The following is a 14,045-nucleotide window of genomic DNA, read 5'->3' as shown; positions in this document are numbered from 1 at the left end:
TACAAGCAAAATATGTAACTGACAAAATTCATTAGTCAGCAAAGAAGAAGGTGAAGGTGTTGTAACTAATAGATATCAGCTCAAGAAATAGTTTAAGGAAGACACTTTCTAAGTTGTCTTATGTAGAGTGTTACAGTACTGAGAGTAAAGATGCAGATAAAAAAATTTTCAACTTGTGAATTCAGAAAAATCCTAGCAATATGATGTTTGCTAAAATGAGGATTATAAAAACATTTCAACCGCTTAGCTGATTTCCTGGAAATGTAATCAGCATTCTTTAGAAAGAAAGCATTCTTACATTTTTTTCAGCAATGTTGACTGAGTAGCTACTGTGTGTTCTACACTGTGCAAGGTGATGGGAACACACCAGTGAACGAGAATAGGATGCCTGGCCACACAGAGCTTACACTCTGCTAGGGAAGACAATCAACAAGTGAGTGAAAGGTACATACCTCATACAAGTTTAGGAAGTGAGAAGTTCTGGGAGAAGAATAAGGCAGGGTAAGGAGGAGATAGATTGAGTCAGGATTAGCAGTTCTCTGCTGTTTTATGTCGGGGGTCTCTGAGAAAGTGACATTTCAACACAGACCTGAGTCTGTGCTTGTAGATCTATGGGAAAAGTGTTCTAGGCAGAGGGAAAAAGCAAAATTCAAAGGACCCATGGTGGGAACAGGCTTCATGTGTTTTGGAAGCAATAAGATCCATATGCACAGAGTAAAGTGGGGAAGAGGGGTAAAGATAGAAGTGAGTTCAGAGAGGGAGGTGCAGGGCCTTACAGGCCAAGGAAAGAAATTTGGACTGTACCCTAAATATTGTGGGAAGCCATTGGAACATTTTGAGTCATGGCATGATGCAATCTTGTTAACAATTAAAAAAAAAATTGCTCACTCGGCTGTGTTGAGACTGGATTGTAGGGAAGGCAAGAGATAGTGAAAGACCAGTAAGGAGGCTACTGCCAGTGAATGATGTTGCATCTGTAGTAATCTTTTAATATGTTGTAAGTGCTTGGATTAAACTTGTATTTTGGAGGTAGGATCTATGGAAGACAGTATGTGCTGATGGACCAGGTGTGGTGGGTGAAACAAATAGAAAAAGCAGAGATCAAAAGTGACAGCTACAGGGTTTTGGTGGAGCCTGGCTGAAGGGTATTGTCATTTCCTGATATGGGAAAGATTGAATGAGGAGCGGTTGTGTAGGGAGTGGTGGGGCTGAGGACAAGAGTGCTGTTTTGTTAAAGAAGTCTGTTAGACTTCCAAGTGGAAAGATCTGTGAACTCAGATTTTAGGAGAAAGGTCAGAGATAGAGACATAAATTGAGGAGCATATAGATTGGATTTTTATATAGACAATATTTTAATCATAGGCCTAGATGAAGATCACTAGGAAGTTGTTGTAGATAGAGAAGAGGGGTAAAACCAGAGCCCTCATTCAGCCCAACATTTTGAGGTGGGGAAGAGGAAGAGAAGCCAGCAAAGAAGAGTGAGAAGGAGTAGACGACAGGATCACAGGAAATCTGGCAGAGTGTCCTGGAAAACAAAGGAGGAAGGCCGCACCAGTAGTAAAGATTCATATTGCATTATGTCAAGGCAATACGCTCTTGTTTCTTTCTTCCTTTTAACATTTTAACCTAGTTTAGAATGCTATTTTTATTTGGTATGTTTGTATAGAAGTAACAACCATAATTTCAAATTTGGCTTATGCTCATGTGTCTATATCTCTGCTGAGTGGTACAGGAGTTTGTCTAATAAAACTGTTTATCTGTCATATTACCTGGCACAAAGTAGGTGCTCAGTAAATATCTGCTGAATAAAAGTGTTCTTTAAATATCTGGGTTTTACCGTACATGACCAATGCTCTGTTTCACGAGCTGACCAATGTGAAATAGTACACTTTCCCCTTCTCCCCAGATGGTGGTGGACAATTAAGAAACCGGCTTTTGTTTTCATCTATAGTATATCTTTTTCTCCCCTGCCTTTAGCTTTACTTCCATACTAGGTATAGGCATTTTTTTTTTTCTTCCTGGATGGTCAGCATTCCTTCCATGGTAGAAATTTAGGCACATTCAAGTTTCTTTCCAATTCCAGTTGAAATGTAAATTACTGTTTCCATTATGTTTTGTTACAAAAAATACTATTTTGTAAAACATCTTTCATCATAACTCATTCAAAAGAAAAAATTTACCTGTCTTATTTTTCCTTCTACTTTTATCTGTATTCCTGCTTCACTTCTTTTGCTCTTGCTTTTTAGTGTGAACTTTGGATGCTATAGAACAAGTCTCATTTTTTATACAAATGTTCTGTAGTAAAAAAGAGGAAGAGAATGAAGAATGTAGGAAACCAACTAGGTGCAATCCCTGTGCACTTTTTTTTATGCATCATTTTATTTAATCCTTAAGCTCCTGTGGGGTAGGGACTGTTAACTCTATTTATGGGCAGGGAAGCTGAGAACCACAGAGATGGTGCAGTTAGGGGGTGCTGGGGACAGTAGAGCTCATGATCTGTCCACTCCACCATTCTACCTCAAAAAATGTCAAAACGTGATGTGAAATTTTGACATGGTGCAAGATTTTGCTGCATTCCTGCGGTAGGTATATCGAATATCATTGCAGTGGGCAATGAACATTCAAAGGCGAACAAACTGTTGACTATCCTGGGAGAGCCACTGTCACGTGAAAGGGAGGAAAATAATCAAATAGTTGTGTTCATGGGGTTCAACTCTTTTGTTCACAGGATCCCTTTACATTTTTAAAAATTATTGAGGGCCTCAAAGATCTTTTGTTTGTATGGGTTCTATCTTATTGATATTTGCAGTATTTGAAATTAAAACTGAGAGATTTGAAAAGTATTTATTAATAGATCTATGGTCACTAGAGGTGGGGAAGCGGAGGGGGACGAGAGGGAAGAAGAAACTGAGTAATAGACACAAAGAATGATTGTGATTTGTAATGAACATGCTCATAATACTGATTTGATCATCACATACTGAACACAAATACTGACAGTCAACTCTGTACCCCATAAATATGTATAATGAATTATGTTCCAAGTGTAAAATATTTTAAAAAAGCATTGAGAGGAACACACACACACACACAAAAATAACACGAAACTCATGTTACAGTTAACATAAATATTTTTTATGAACAATAACTGTATTTTCCAAACCTCCAAAAAAATGTAGTGAGAAGGGAGGCATCATTTGTCTAACTTAGACAGATTCGATCGGGTTTAACCTGTTATGGACCAGCTCTTTCTGGGAGAAGCTCTAGCCCTGGTCTCCTACCTAGGATTTGGAAGCTGTTTTGGAAAACCCTGAGAGAAGCTCTTTTTCCACTTATCCGAGGATGATGCCGAGTGTCACCATCAGTGCCAGACTGCTTCGCCCCATTTGTGTGTTTTTTTAAAGGCCAGCATAGTGATGAGATAACATTTCCTACAGCTTGATAACATTTAAAGAAAATTCCTCGCATTTTAATTAATCACATTAGATTAGAGTTACCCTTTTGCAGTCTGACCTTTTAACAACAGAAATCTTCAAATCTTGGCAGTTGTTTCTGTGGAATTATACACAAAGAGTTTCTCTGATAGGTTTTTGTTTTCTTCCACATTCCTGTCTACCCCATCTTCCTGACACTCCTCATGGCCTTTATTCCCTTTCCCTATCCTGTATATTTACTCATCTAATTTATTGCCTGCCCCACATTTCAAGGTAATGATGAAGTGCTACGTGGAATTCAGCTTGGGGCAGAGGCAGCAGAAAGGTGTGGTTCTTAGGGAGATGTACTCGTGCAAAAGCACACAGGATCATGCCATCGATCAAAGCCTAACTGTACACAAATGCTTTCAAGGCCACTGGTGCAGTGATGTTTTAAAATGAAGATATCTTTGTTGCCAAGTGCATTTTGGCGTTGCTGCTTTATGCATTCTGGATGATGGTAGGTAATCCAGTTCAATATGCTTGGCAAGGAAGTAGCAGCATTATCGCATTTTTAGATATCAGTATACTTATTCACCTTCCCATGTTTAATAGGAAATGCACATAAATGTGTTTTGCCCCCTCTCTTCCCTTTAATTTAAAATAATTAGTGAACTTCAGCTGGATTTTGGGGGCACAAGTCATAGAATATATTCCTCTTTATCTGTGAGGACAGTGTTTCTGTTCAACAGGGTCGGTGGGCTGACAGAGAAGCTTGAGTACTTTTTCTTTGGAGAAGACATGATTTTTGAATTCAGCTGTCCTCAAGACGGGTAGTGGTAATGCTTGTTGTTCAAAGATTCTAGAGAGTGATCTTGTAGGAGCGTCTCCTGTCCCAGGTCCTGACTGCTGAGCTGAGTGTCACTGCCAGGAGGAGCAGTGGGAAGTGGACAGCAGGGGGCGGCTCAAAGTCACTTCTGGACCTACAGAGCTCCAAGCCCTGGTCTCCCAGGTCACAAGTAGAAAGGAGTGAAGGAGAGTGTGTGCCGTGTGTTTGTCGTCATTGCGTGAGAAAAGTGGACTGTGGGTTAATTATGTAAGAAAGAACTTACCGTGCTTACACAATGTTTTTCCTCTCTTTTATTCTATGACCCGCACATGGTCACTATACATTGGTTACTCCTTTTGGTATTTTATAGCTGTTGATGGTATTTTCTGCCACTTTTCATGTTGGTCTTGCCTTTCCTACTTTACCTTTTTATTTTCCTGGCTCCTTTTTCTTGTCTGAATATTGCTTTTTCCCTTTATTTCCATCTCATCTTTTTTTTAATTAATTTTTTTTTGTAACAAAGTTGATTGTACATATCTGTGGGGTAGAGTTGAACATCAGTATTCTTGTGCAATATGTGATGCTCAAATCAGGATAATTATTGCCATCTCGACCTTTACTTTTTCCATGTCACATCTTCCTCTCTTTCTCCCTTCTCCTGCTACCTACAGTCTGCCTCCTTTTTCCTTCATTTCCCCACATTTTATTCACTTCCTTACCTATGGAAATAGAGGATTTTGAATAGTTTTATTGCAACTCTGGAAGCATCAGAGACAGCCAATTCTTATGATTCTGATCAAAAATAAAAACAACCTGTTATCAAACGCTTGCTTAACAATGTGCTTACACAAATTGTGTAGGCTTTTGTTTCATTATATGCTTAAATTTATTTACTTATGTGCATGATGCCAACTGTAACTTGTGTTTTAGAGATGTAATTTTATGTAAGATCCTTTATTGGCAGCATCACCATACTACTATATCGTATTTGGAGATTTCCTCTATAAAGAGCTTCTTGCTGTTTTTGTGTGCAGCTGTCTGTGAAAATGGATGTCAGAACGGTGGACGTTGTATTGGACCCAACCGCTGTGCTTGTGTTTATGGATTCACTGGTCCACAGTGTGAAAGAGGTAAGAAAAGAAAAGAGAAACAAGAACCTCACTTTGAAGACGTATATTTTATTGTAAAAATGTATAGTTTTTTGTTATTCAATGAAAATTTTTCTAATGGAATAATAGTTTTGCTCTTCTTTGATCGTCTGTAACTTGAATGGTAATATTTTGAAATGTAACTAATAGTAGTAGAAGCATCTCAGTTTTTTCCACCAGAGTGATTTCAGTTAGGGAGGCCAACTCTGGGGCTGTGATTTGAGGGTAATTTTAAGTGAGTGACTAATGGTAAATTCTAATAATGTGCTTAATTCAAATTAGGAGTCACTGTTGGGAGTACTGCTTTCGTTTAAAAAAAAGAAAACTTTCAAAATCTGACATAAATTGACATAAGCAATAAAGGAATATATCACATTTCATAACAAAAAGTCCAGAGCTAGTGGGCTTCAGGTAGGATGTAATCAAGGCTTTCACTATGTTATTCTATTTCTCTTGGCCCTACGCTCCTTTGCATTTCAGTTTTGCCCTACCCTGGAGTTCTTTGTGGTTGTAAGATGGCTGTTAGCAGTCACCAACGCAGCAGGCTTGTTCACAGATAGGGAACTCTCCTCTCCTGTAACCATGGGCTAATAATAGCCTCCACAGAGATTTCATATACTGGCTGGGTTAAGCTTGAGTGTTTGAAGTACTTCATGGCAAGGGGGACGGTGTTAATATGTTTGATATGGATTTATCAGGACCTATCCTTGCAGCAGGGGATGATGTAAGCTTGCCCAAAGTCACATGGAAGGAATGGTTGGGTATTTGAACCCAGTACAGCTTTGGGCAGGAGAAAAGGGGTGAGGGAATGGCTGCTGACCAGGCATTTAGAATTGCCCACCTTATCCATGTAAAGCTTTAATCAAGCCTATATGAAACCAATTTACAATAATTTTAATGACATTTAACTCATGACCAATAGACTGCTGAAAATCTCCAATATTGATGCACTAAGTGACCTACTAATTATGTCCTGATGGCAAGTGGTTGCTGTGGCATAGAAAAGAAGTTAAACTTTATAAAATGTGATAAATAACTATTTAGCACTGAACCATAAGAGTAAAAAATAAGCTTCAACTAAAAGTGATATTACATAATCGTTCAATATTATGTACATCCTCAATTTATTTTCCCAGGGCTTGTAATAGCATCTAAAGTTGTATAACACTTTTTTATTGTGAAACTAAAGTATGTGAAGTTATGTCAATGAAATATAACAGGTAAATAGTGGTGATGGTTTATATATGTATAGAGGCTATGAATTGCCGAGAAACATTATATTTTTAAAAAATCATTCTCATTAGCCTTGACAAAAACTTCATTTGGTATTCAGGCTAAATCTTGAGAAGAAACTGAGAAATTAGAAGTATATGGTGAAGTTTGAAAAGTAAAATTTATGCAGCCTTTTAGCATACACTTGTATGTATATATGCATCAAGATATTTATATCCTCCTTAACATAATTGAGATTTCTTGGGACCAAAGTACATTCCACAAATGACAGAATTTATAGTTACACTTAGGATGAGTTTAAATGTCTTTACCAGATGCATTTATTTGGGGAAGAAAAATTAATTGTGACATGTTAATATGAAAAGATAAGTTGTTCATAATGGAATAACACAAATTTCCTAGGTGATAAGTTTATTTAAACACCAGAGTATGGAGAATGTTAAATTTATAATTTCAAACATAGTCATAATTGGTGGAGATGATGTTCATTTTTCTGGAAGTCATGTAAACTTTGCAGCTCTTTCATCCTAAAGTATATTTCAAGTTCAATTCCTAATTGGCAAAGGAACGGGGTGGGTAGTTTCAACTCAGAGGCTGTCAGGCATTACATCATTATTCTTCAACAGTTATGCATTCATTAGATTTGTTAGTCCTTACTAAATTTATAGGAGTCCTATAAAAACTTACATACCTTTTACATGTACAGTAGCATGTTTACAGAAGAAATTACCGAATTAGTTAATGAATTGAACTTAAGGATATTTTTTAAAATGTGGATTGTTTCTTCAGTCTTTTTAATTACTACCCTTCAGATGAAAGTTCTAAAACTTTATTTTTTCCAAAGTAGGAGTTAATAATTTTCCCTCTAAGATTGCAACCACGAACTTTAACATTTCAATTGGGTTTTTAAAATGCATACTAGCTAATTCTACTAAAAATGGCGCTCATAATTTTTCTCAGGAAATATTGTGTCTACATAGACACAAAAAGAATAATTCATTTATGTTGAGGTTAATGAATAGGCTTGTGTGCTCTGTTAACATTTTAAATTCTTATTGTTTTTTTTAATTACTGAATTTCAAAATATGTTTCTTGTTATCTAAAAAAATTTTAAAAGACCTTTGTAAAATTTGGGATTACTTTTCCTCCTTAACGTAGAATACATGTAATTTTCCTGTAAGCTGGCCTCTTGGGATCAGTTTGTATGATAAAACATGGCTGCTTTTCCAGCTATCTGGGCTTCTGGCAGACTGGTTTCCGGACTGGAGACAGAAACTGAGTGGTAACTAATGACTGGCATGATTATGGTATTTAACTTGAGTCTTGGTGCTGGGTAAGCTGAACCTCTCTTCTCACTCTTGTTGATATGTACAATGACCTTTCATACTTAGCATCTGAAAAAGAATTCTCGTGACTGCATGCTGATTGTCAAATGCAGACAGCTCAGCTGTTTTCAAGGCAAATAAAGGTACCCAATTCTTTTTGCTTTTCTTTTCAAACAGACCTTATTTGAAAAAAGATAATTATTACTCTTAATGCACACCTGAGAATAATAGGAATGGAATCAAAATTACATACCAAGAGTTGATGGTTTTTTCCCCCTAACATTTAAAATTTACCTTATTATTTATCAATAGGAACTTGGGAGAGGGAGTGAGCAGGCAAGAAATAAGTTTACCTAAAAGATTTCTGGACAAAATAAAATGATTACTTGGTCACAAATGTGTCCTGCCCAAAGTCCCTCTTTCAATTTCTTTGACTTAAAGGATTGTGGAAATCTTATTTCATAGATGAATTTTCCTTGAATCTCATATAAGGACCATCGGTTAAGTTGTACATATATTACACTACAAATTGTTTTTATCATGTAAACATGACTTCCTTTAAAAAGTGAGTAAATTCTGCACAATTTTAAATGCCCTGTTGCTTAGTGACATTTCCTTTAAAATGTACATCTTTCAGTAAAAAGACCATTAAAAAGGTAGACTTAAGAGAATTACTTTTTAATCTATAGACATTTTTCAAGAAAAATTCTTTTTGTTTATTTGCATCTGCAAAGAAAAATTTATGAGATGAAGTCACAAATGTTAGAGTTTATAAAATCTAAACTTTCAAAACTTTGTGTAAATGAAAATGGGTTTATATCCCTTTAGGGCAACTTTCATAAAATCATCCAGTTGTAGAAGCTAATGAGTGACCTCAGTGACTAAAAGCATGCCAAGAAGGAGTCACTCAGTTCTCGGCTTGGACATCTCTAGTTAGGGGCACTCACCCATTTCCTGGTGCAACAGTGTTTCAATGTCAGAGTCCTGGTTGTTGAACTGCCCAAGCGGGGCATTTGACAGATGTATAGCACATCATTTATTGTCTAATTCAGTGGGAACATGATGATGGCAACTTCTCTGAAAATAATCAACCACAATCTACTATTCAGGTGTGCATGATAGCAACTTAAAGTCAAATTATAAACTCTTGAGTTATTCTTTAAATTTTTGTTCATCCACTCACATTTCAGGAGGTGGAATAACTGTGACAGCCATTAAACCTACACCGGCCTTTTCTAGATCCTCCAAAACCAGGGGTGGAGACAGGTAAATTGGGGTTTTCCTATAATTCTGGAAATTCCTAGATGTTGACCAGACCCTTGTTTGTTCAGAAATAACTGATACACATGTTAATCAATGTTAATTCCATGGGCTTGGAACTTATTACAAAATACACAAGGTGGATTTATACAGCCTGTGGACATTCAAATAACATGGCAAATTAATAGGATGACCAGGAATGCAGGGGAGTATGAAGAGAACAAGCTCACAGTATGCGTAAAGCTGTACACAGTGGATTTGGTAACTTTCAAGAAATGTATAAGCAGTATTTTTTTAGATAAAAACTCTTCCACTGTAATTTTCTTATTTAAAAGTAATACATGTTTATTACAAAATTATTTAGAAAATAAAACAAGATAAAAGAAGAAAATGCAATTATTCATAATTCCTCCACTCAGGATTAACTTCTACTAACATTTTGGAGAATATACTTGGAGTCATTTTTTGTTTTACTGCACATGTAGTTTTCACAAAGAATGGGATCTTTCTGTTCTTACTGGAATCTACTGTTCTGTAACATGAAGTGTACTTATATCCTGCTTCTCCTTTTGTGATATTCAAGATATTATATTATGTCCTAGGTAATAATGGTTGCACTGTATATTGTAATAATGAGGGCTGAGCATTGACATTCTTTACAGTAACCCTATGACTTATTTTTAAATAAAGTTATTTTCTCCATCTCCTAAATAAGGAAGCTTTGTTTAGGTCAAACTTGTAGCACTCAAGGTATAAAAGGAGGAGTAAGATATCAACCTATCTAATTCAGGACCTTAAATTTAATTAGTGTGTTTTAGTTGGCTGCCATAATTATATTTCCTATTATTTGACATTCAAGGTCATTTACAGATTTTCTTTGTGTTTTGCTGGTTTGTTTGTATTTTAGCTATGTGTGATAAAAATCTTTGTGGGTAAATCTATATGCTTGATTATATTCTTAGGATAGGATATATCATAGAAATATAATTGCCCAGTCATTGGGTATATGAAAATTTAGAACTTTTGATATGCTCTGTTCATTTCCCTCTAGAAAGGCTTTTTTTATGATTTATTCCTTTGGTATTGAGTTTAGAAAATCATTTCCCATTTCCAAATCTTATCTAAAGTTTTTTACTAGCGCTTTTGGGATTTTATTTATTTTTATCTCTTTAACCACAAATTAGAATATACAGGAGGATAACTGAATTAAACTTATTTATAATCATTTAGTATTTATTCAGCCAATGTTTATTGAGTGCTTATTAAGTATTAGGCTAAGTACTTGGAACTTGATTTATAAGGAAAAACAAGATATACTCCCCTGTTAGTGAGAAGCAAATTGCCCGTTTAAAGACTGGAATTAGTCATCTACTGTAAACAAGAAGATACAATATGACATAGTAAATAGCATAATAGGAGTAGGAACACATTTATATGAGAACTCAGAAATGCTTCCTACTTAAGGGCAAATTAGAAAAGGATTCCTCTCAGTTAAATGAACATAGAATGAGAAAAGCATAGCTCATTATAGTGGGGAAAACAATGTTTTTCCTGTAATTCCTGTGTTAATATTATAATTTATATCATGACTGAATTCTGTGCTAACATTATTTAAACTTCATAATTAATTACCAGTTACCATAGTCACTGAGCTGATGTTTGTTTATAGAAATAAAACATCTCCCTTTTTCTTGTACTCTGAAGATTTAGTAGAATGGAAATAACAAGGAACAGAGAGAGAATGTTACCAACTGCAGATGTCAAATCCACATGCACCCACAAGCGCACACACACACGTTTCTGTATTTGTGAGGCCATTAAAAAGAACATTTTATAACCTTACACTCTCTAAGCTAAACTTAGCCTTAAATGGGCATCAGAGAAATACCAAAAGATCTGTGGGAACTTAGCTTTTGGCACTAGCTCAGATGACATCCTTATCTTGAGTGCCATTAAGAACAGAACGGAAAGAAAATGAGAAAAGACAAAGCAGACGGTGGGAAGTGGAAGAAAAGAAGGGAAGAAGGAAATGAAGGATGATGCAAAGGGAGATGCAGCGCTGGATGAGGAGTGTGCGTGCTTGGCTGTGTAGAGGAAGGGCTTTAACTTTGGGAGAAAATCAGCTCATTGCATGATCCATCTGGAAGAGGCCAGGGCTTCCACTTCTCAAGCCTTAGTTTAAGTCTTTGTTGTTAAGATCTGTGGAATAAGATTGAATGTTTCAGCAGCCCCATTAGACCCTGATGTTTTAGCTTCATTTGAACTAAAGCAATGAGTATTTTCATTATTCCAGCTCTAAGTGCGTGCACGTGCGGATACACACGCGCACACGCACGCGCACGCACGCACACGCACGCACGTACGCACGCACACACACATATCTTGGTTTGTTCTTGGTTTATCCACCTAGAGGCAGGGAAACCTGAAATATAAAATTAAAATATTGAAATATTTTATATTTGTGTAGCTTTATAACTATTTTCCTATTTCGACATCAGGCTAGACAATATTAGAGGTTAATAGGTATAGAAACTGGTCAAAGCTACCACACACACAAATTAAATGTAATGAAATGTTATTAATGTAGGATTTAGTCAGAAGTAAGTAAATAAAATGTGTGTGGGGGGGTGCAAGTTATGTAGCATGCATCACGTTTCAAAAATCCCTAACATTACAAAGCCTCCAGGGGTTTCAGATTTGTGGACCTGTGATTACCTCATGGAATCATTGGGAAGATTAAAAGCAGTAGTGTGTTATGCACCTGACACATAATAAGTAGCATGCCTGCCACATAGTAGGTATCCACTAAGTGTTATTTCTTGTGTTTTAGGAACACAGGGTATAGTCAAAATCAAAGCTTAATATTAAGACCTGTGTGGCCTTGGAAATGTGATCGCTCTCTCTCTGATACCTGTTTCTACCTAGATAACATCTACATATATAGTATCTACTATGTAAATGTATTAGTCCGTTTTTGTTGCTTATAACAAAATACATTGAACTGGGTGATTTATAAAGAAAATATTTGTTGCTTACAGTTTCTGAGGCTGGGAAGTCCAAAGTCCATCTGGTGGTGGCGACAGTGACCCAGGGGTGTCACATTGCAAGGTGGTAGAAGCAGAGAGAGCAAGAGAGAGAAAGAAACAGACTCTCCTCTTCTTTTTAAGCCTAAGAACTATTTTCAATCCATTCACTACTGCATGGTCCCACAATCCAATCACCTCCTCAAGACACCACCTTTTAATTACCATAATAGGATTTCCCACCATCTTAACAGTCATAGTGGGGGCTAAATTTCTAACACATGAAACTTGGGGGACACAGATCAAGTTTCAATGAGTTTTGGGGGACATAATTCAATCCACTACAGTCAACCTGGAATTATTTTTGTGAGGATTAAATGGTATAGTATAATGCCTGGCACCCAATAAATGGTGATCATTGATGCTAGTATCTTTTTCACAAGACTCCTCAGTTATCAAAAAGATAGATATGTTGACTGGCTGTTAGAAATGGAATATTCAAAAATGGAATCTCGAATGAGAGGGAAGAAAGGATTCTGTGAAATGTTTAGATTATACAAATAAAGTTTATTGCTGTTTTTATTGAGAGTAGTAGGTTATAATAAACAGAATATTTATGAGAAGCTCACATTCCTGATATTACAGTGAAGTGAGAAATGAGTGCCCAGCCATTGTCTGGCACAGAGGAGGTTCTCAATAAACTATAAGCTACAATTATAAAAAGTAAAGCTAAGGTATGATATGCTGTCTTAGATAAAATTGTCTTGATGGGAGAGAGAGAGAATGTTTCAAGATCACTGGAACGCTCTCAGTTCAGGGTACATCAGTTGTGACCCATGTAAGTTTCATCGTCTTAAATTTTGTGGGTTTTTTGATAACAATACAGATTGACTGGAAAATATTGTATATAATTAGCACTACCTTGCTTGCTATGCGGTTGAATCTTTAGACTCTATTTATCTTGTATTGACATGCTTTTACCGTAAATACCAGTGTTGTTATCAGTAGTTAGCTCACTGTTTAACTGGCCTCTTTAAAATGTCTTTGTCTGCCCCTTCCCTATGCACAAGGTATTGTTCTAAGTGTTTCACGGTGTAGCTAATATATAGAGAGAGTTTATTTCAGCCAGGGTTCTTGTACTCAATAGACTTGCATATTGCTAAATCTTATAGAAGTAGGTTAGAGGAGTCTTCGAATAGTCCAGAGATCAGTTCTTCTGTGAAGCCTTCCTTGACCACCCTCCCTCCTGCCACCTTATTTACCTGGCAAAAATTAGGCATGCTCTCCTTTTATCTTACCTGCCATATATTCCATTTCCCTAGAATAGCTCTGTTCATCATTTTGTTGTGACTGCTTATTTACTTGGATGTCAGCCTCTTAAGAACAAAGATTTGTATCTTAAATTGCCTGTGTGTTCCCAATATTTCACACAATGCAGCATAACAGAAGACACACCATATGTTACTACATAAACATAGGGATTCCAAGTAGAAGAAATAGTATGAAAAAAGTGCAGAGGTAGTAAAGGTTCTTGAATGTTCATGGAGGCTTATCCATCTAGTGTGACTGTAATACACAGTGAATGGAAGGGAAAAATAGATGAGGCTGGAAAAATAGATGGATCTTAATGTACAAAGTCTGGAATGCCAGAGTCAAGAGGTTGACCTCTTATCAGTAGCCACTGGGGAGAGCAGCTGTGAATGACTTCTATATTTGAAAGTAGTTATCTACGAAGGTTAATCTGGAGGGACAAATGGCAGAATGGAGGGTGGAGACACTGAAGGCAGAGAGACCACTTAGGAGAAGTGCATGTC

The 14,045-nt window shown here is 36.5% G+C and overlaps 1 protein-coding gene across 1 annotated transcript in view; it reads left to right on the top strand.

Moving 5' to 3' along the window:
• Positions 1 to 14,045, top strand: part of FBN2 (fibrillin 2) — a 230,172-nt gene that overhangs the window by 12,193 nt on the left and 203,934 nt on the right. The window contains exon 5 of the mRNA XM_063085746.1: positions 5,277 to 5,372. Coding sequence (XP_062941816.1) covers positions 5,277 to 5,372 — 96 coding nt within the window. The remainder of the gene's footprint in view (positions 1 to 5,276; positions 5,373 to 14,045) is intronic.

This window comes from Cynocephalus volans, chromosome 2 (assembly GCF_027409185.1).
Source record: "Cynocephalus volans isolate mCynVol1 chromosome 2, mCynVol1.pri, whole genome shotgun sequence".
NCBI classification, from domain to species: Eukaryota; Metazoa; Chordata; class Mammalia; order Dermoptera; family Cynocephalidae; genus Cynocephalus; species Cynocephalus volans.
The sequence above is the reverse complement of the archived record's forward strand: the minus strand, read 5'-3'. Positions and strand labels throughout refer to the sequence as shown.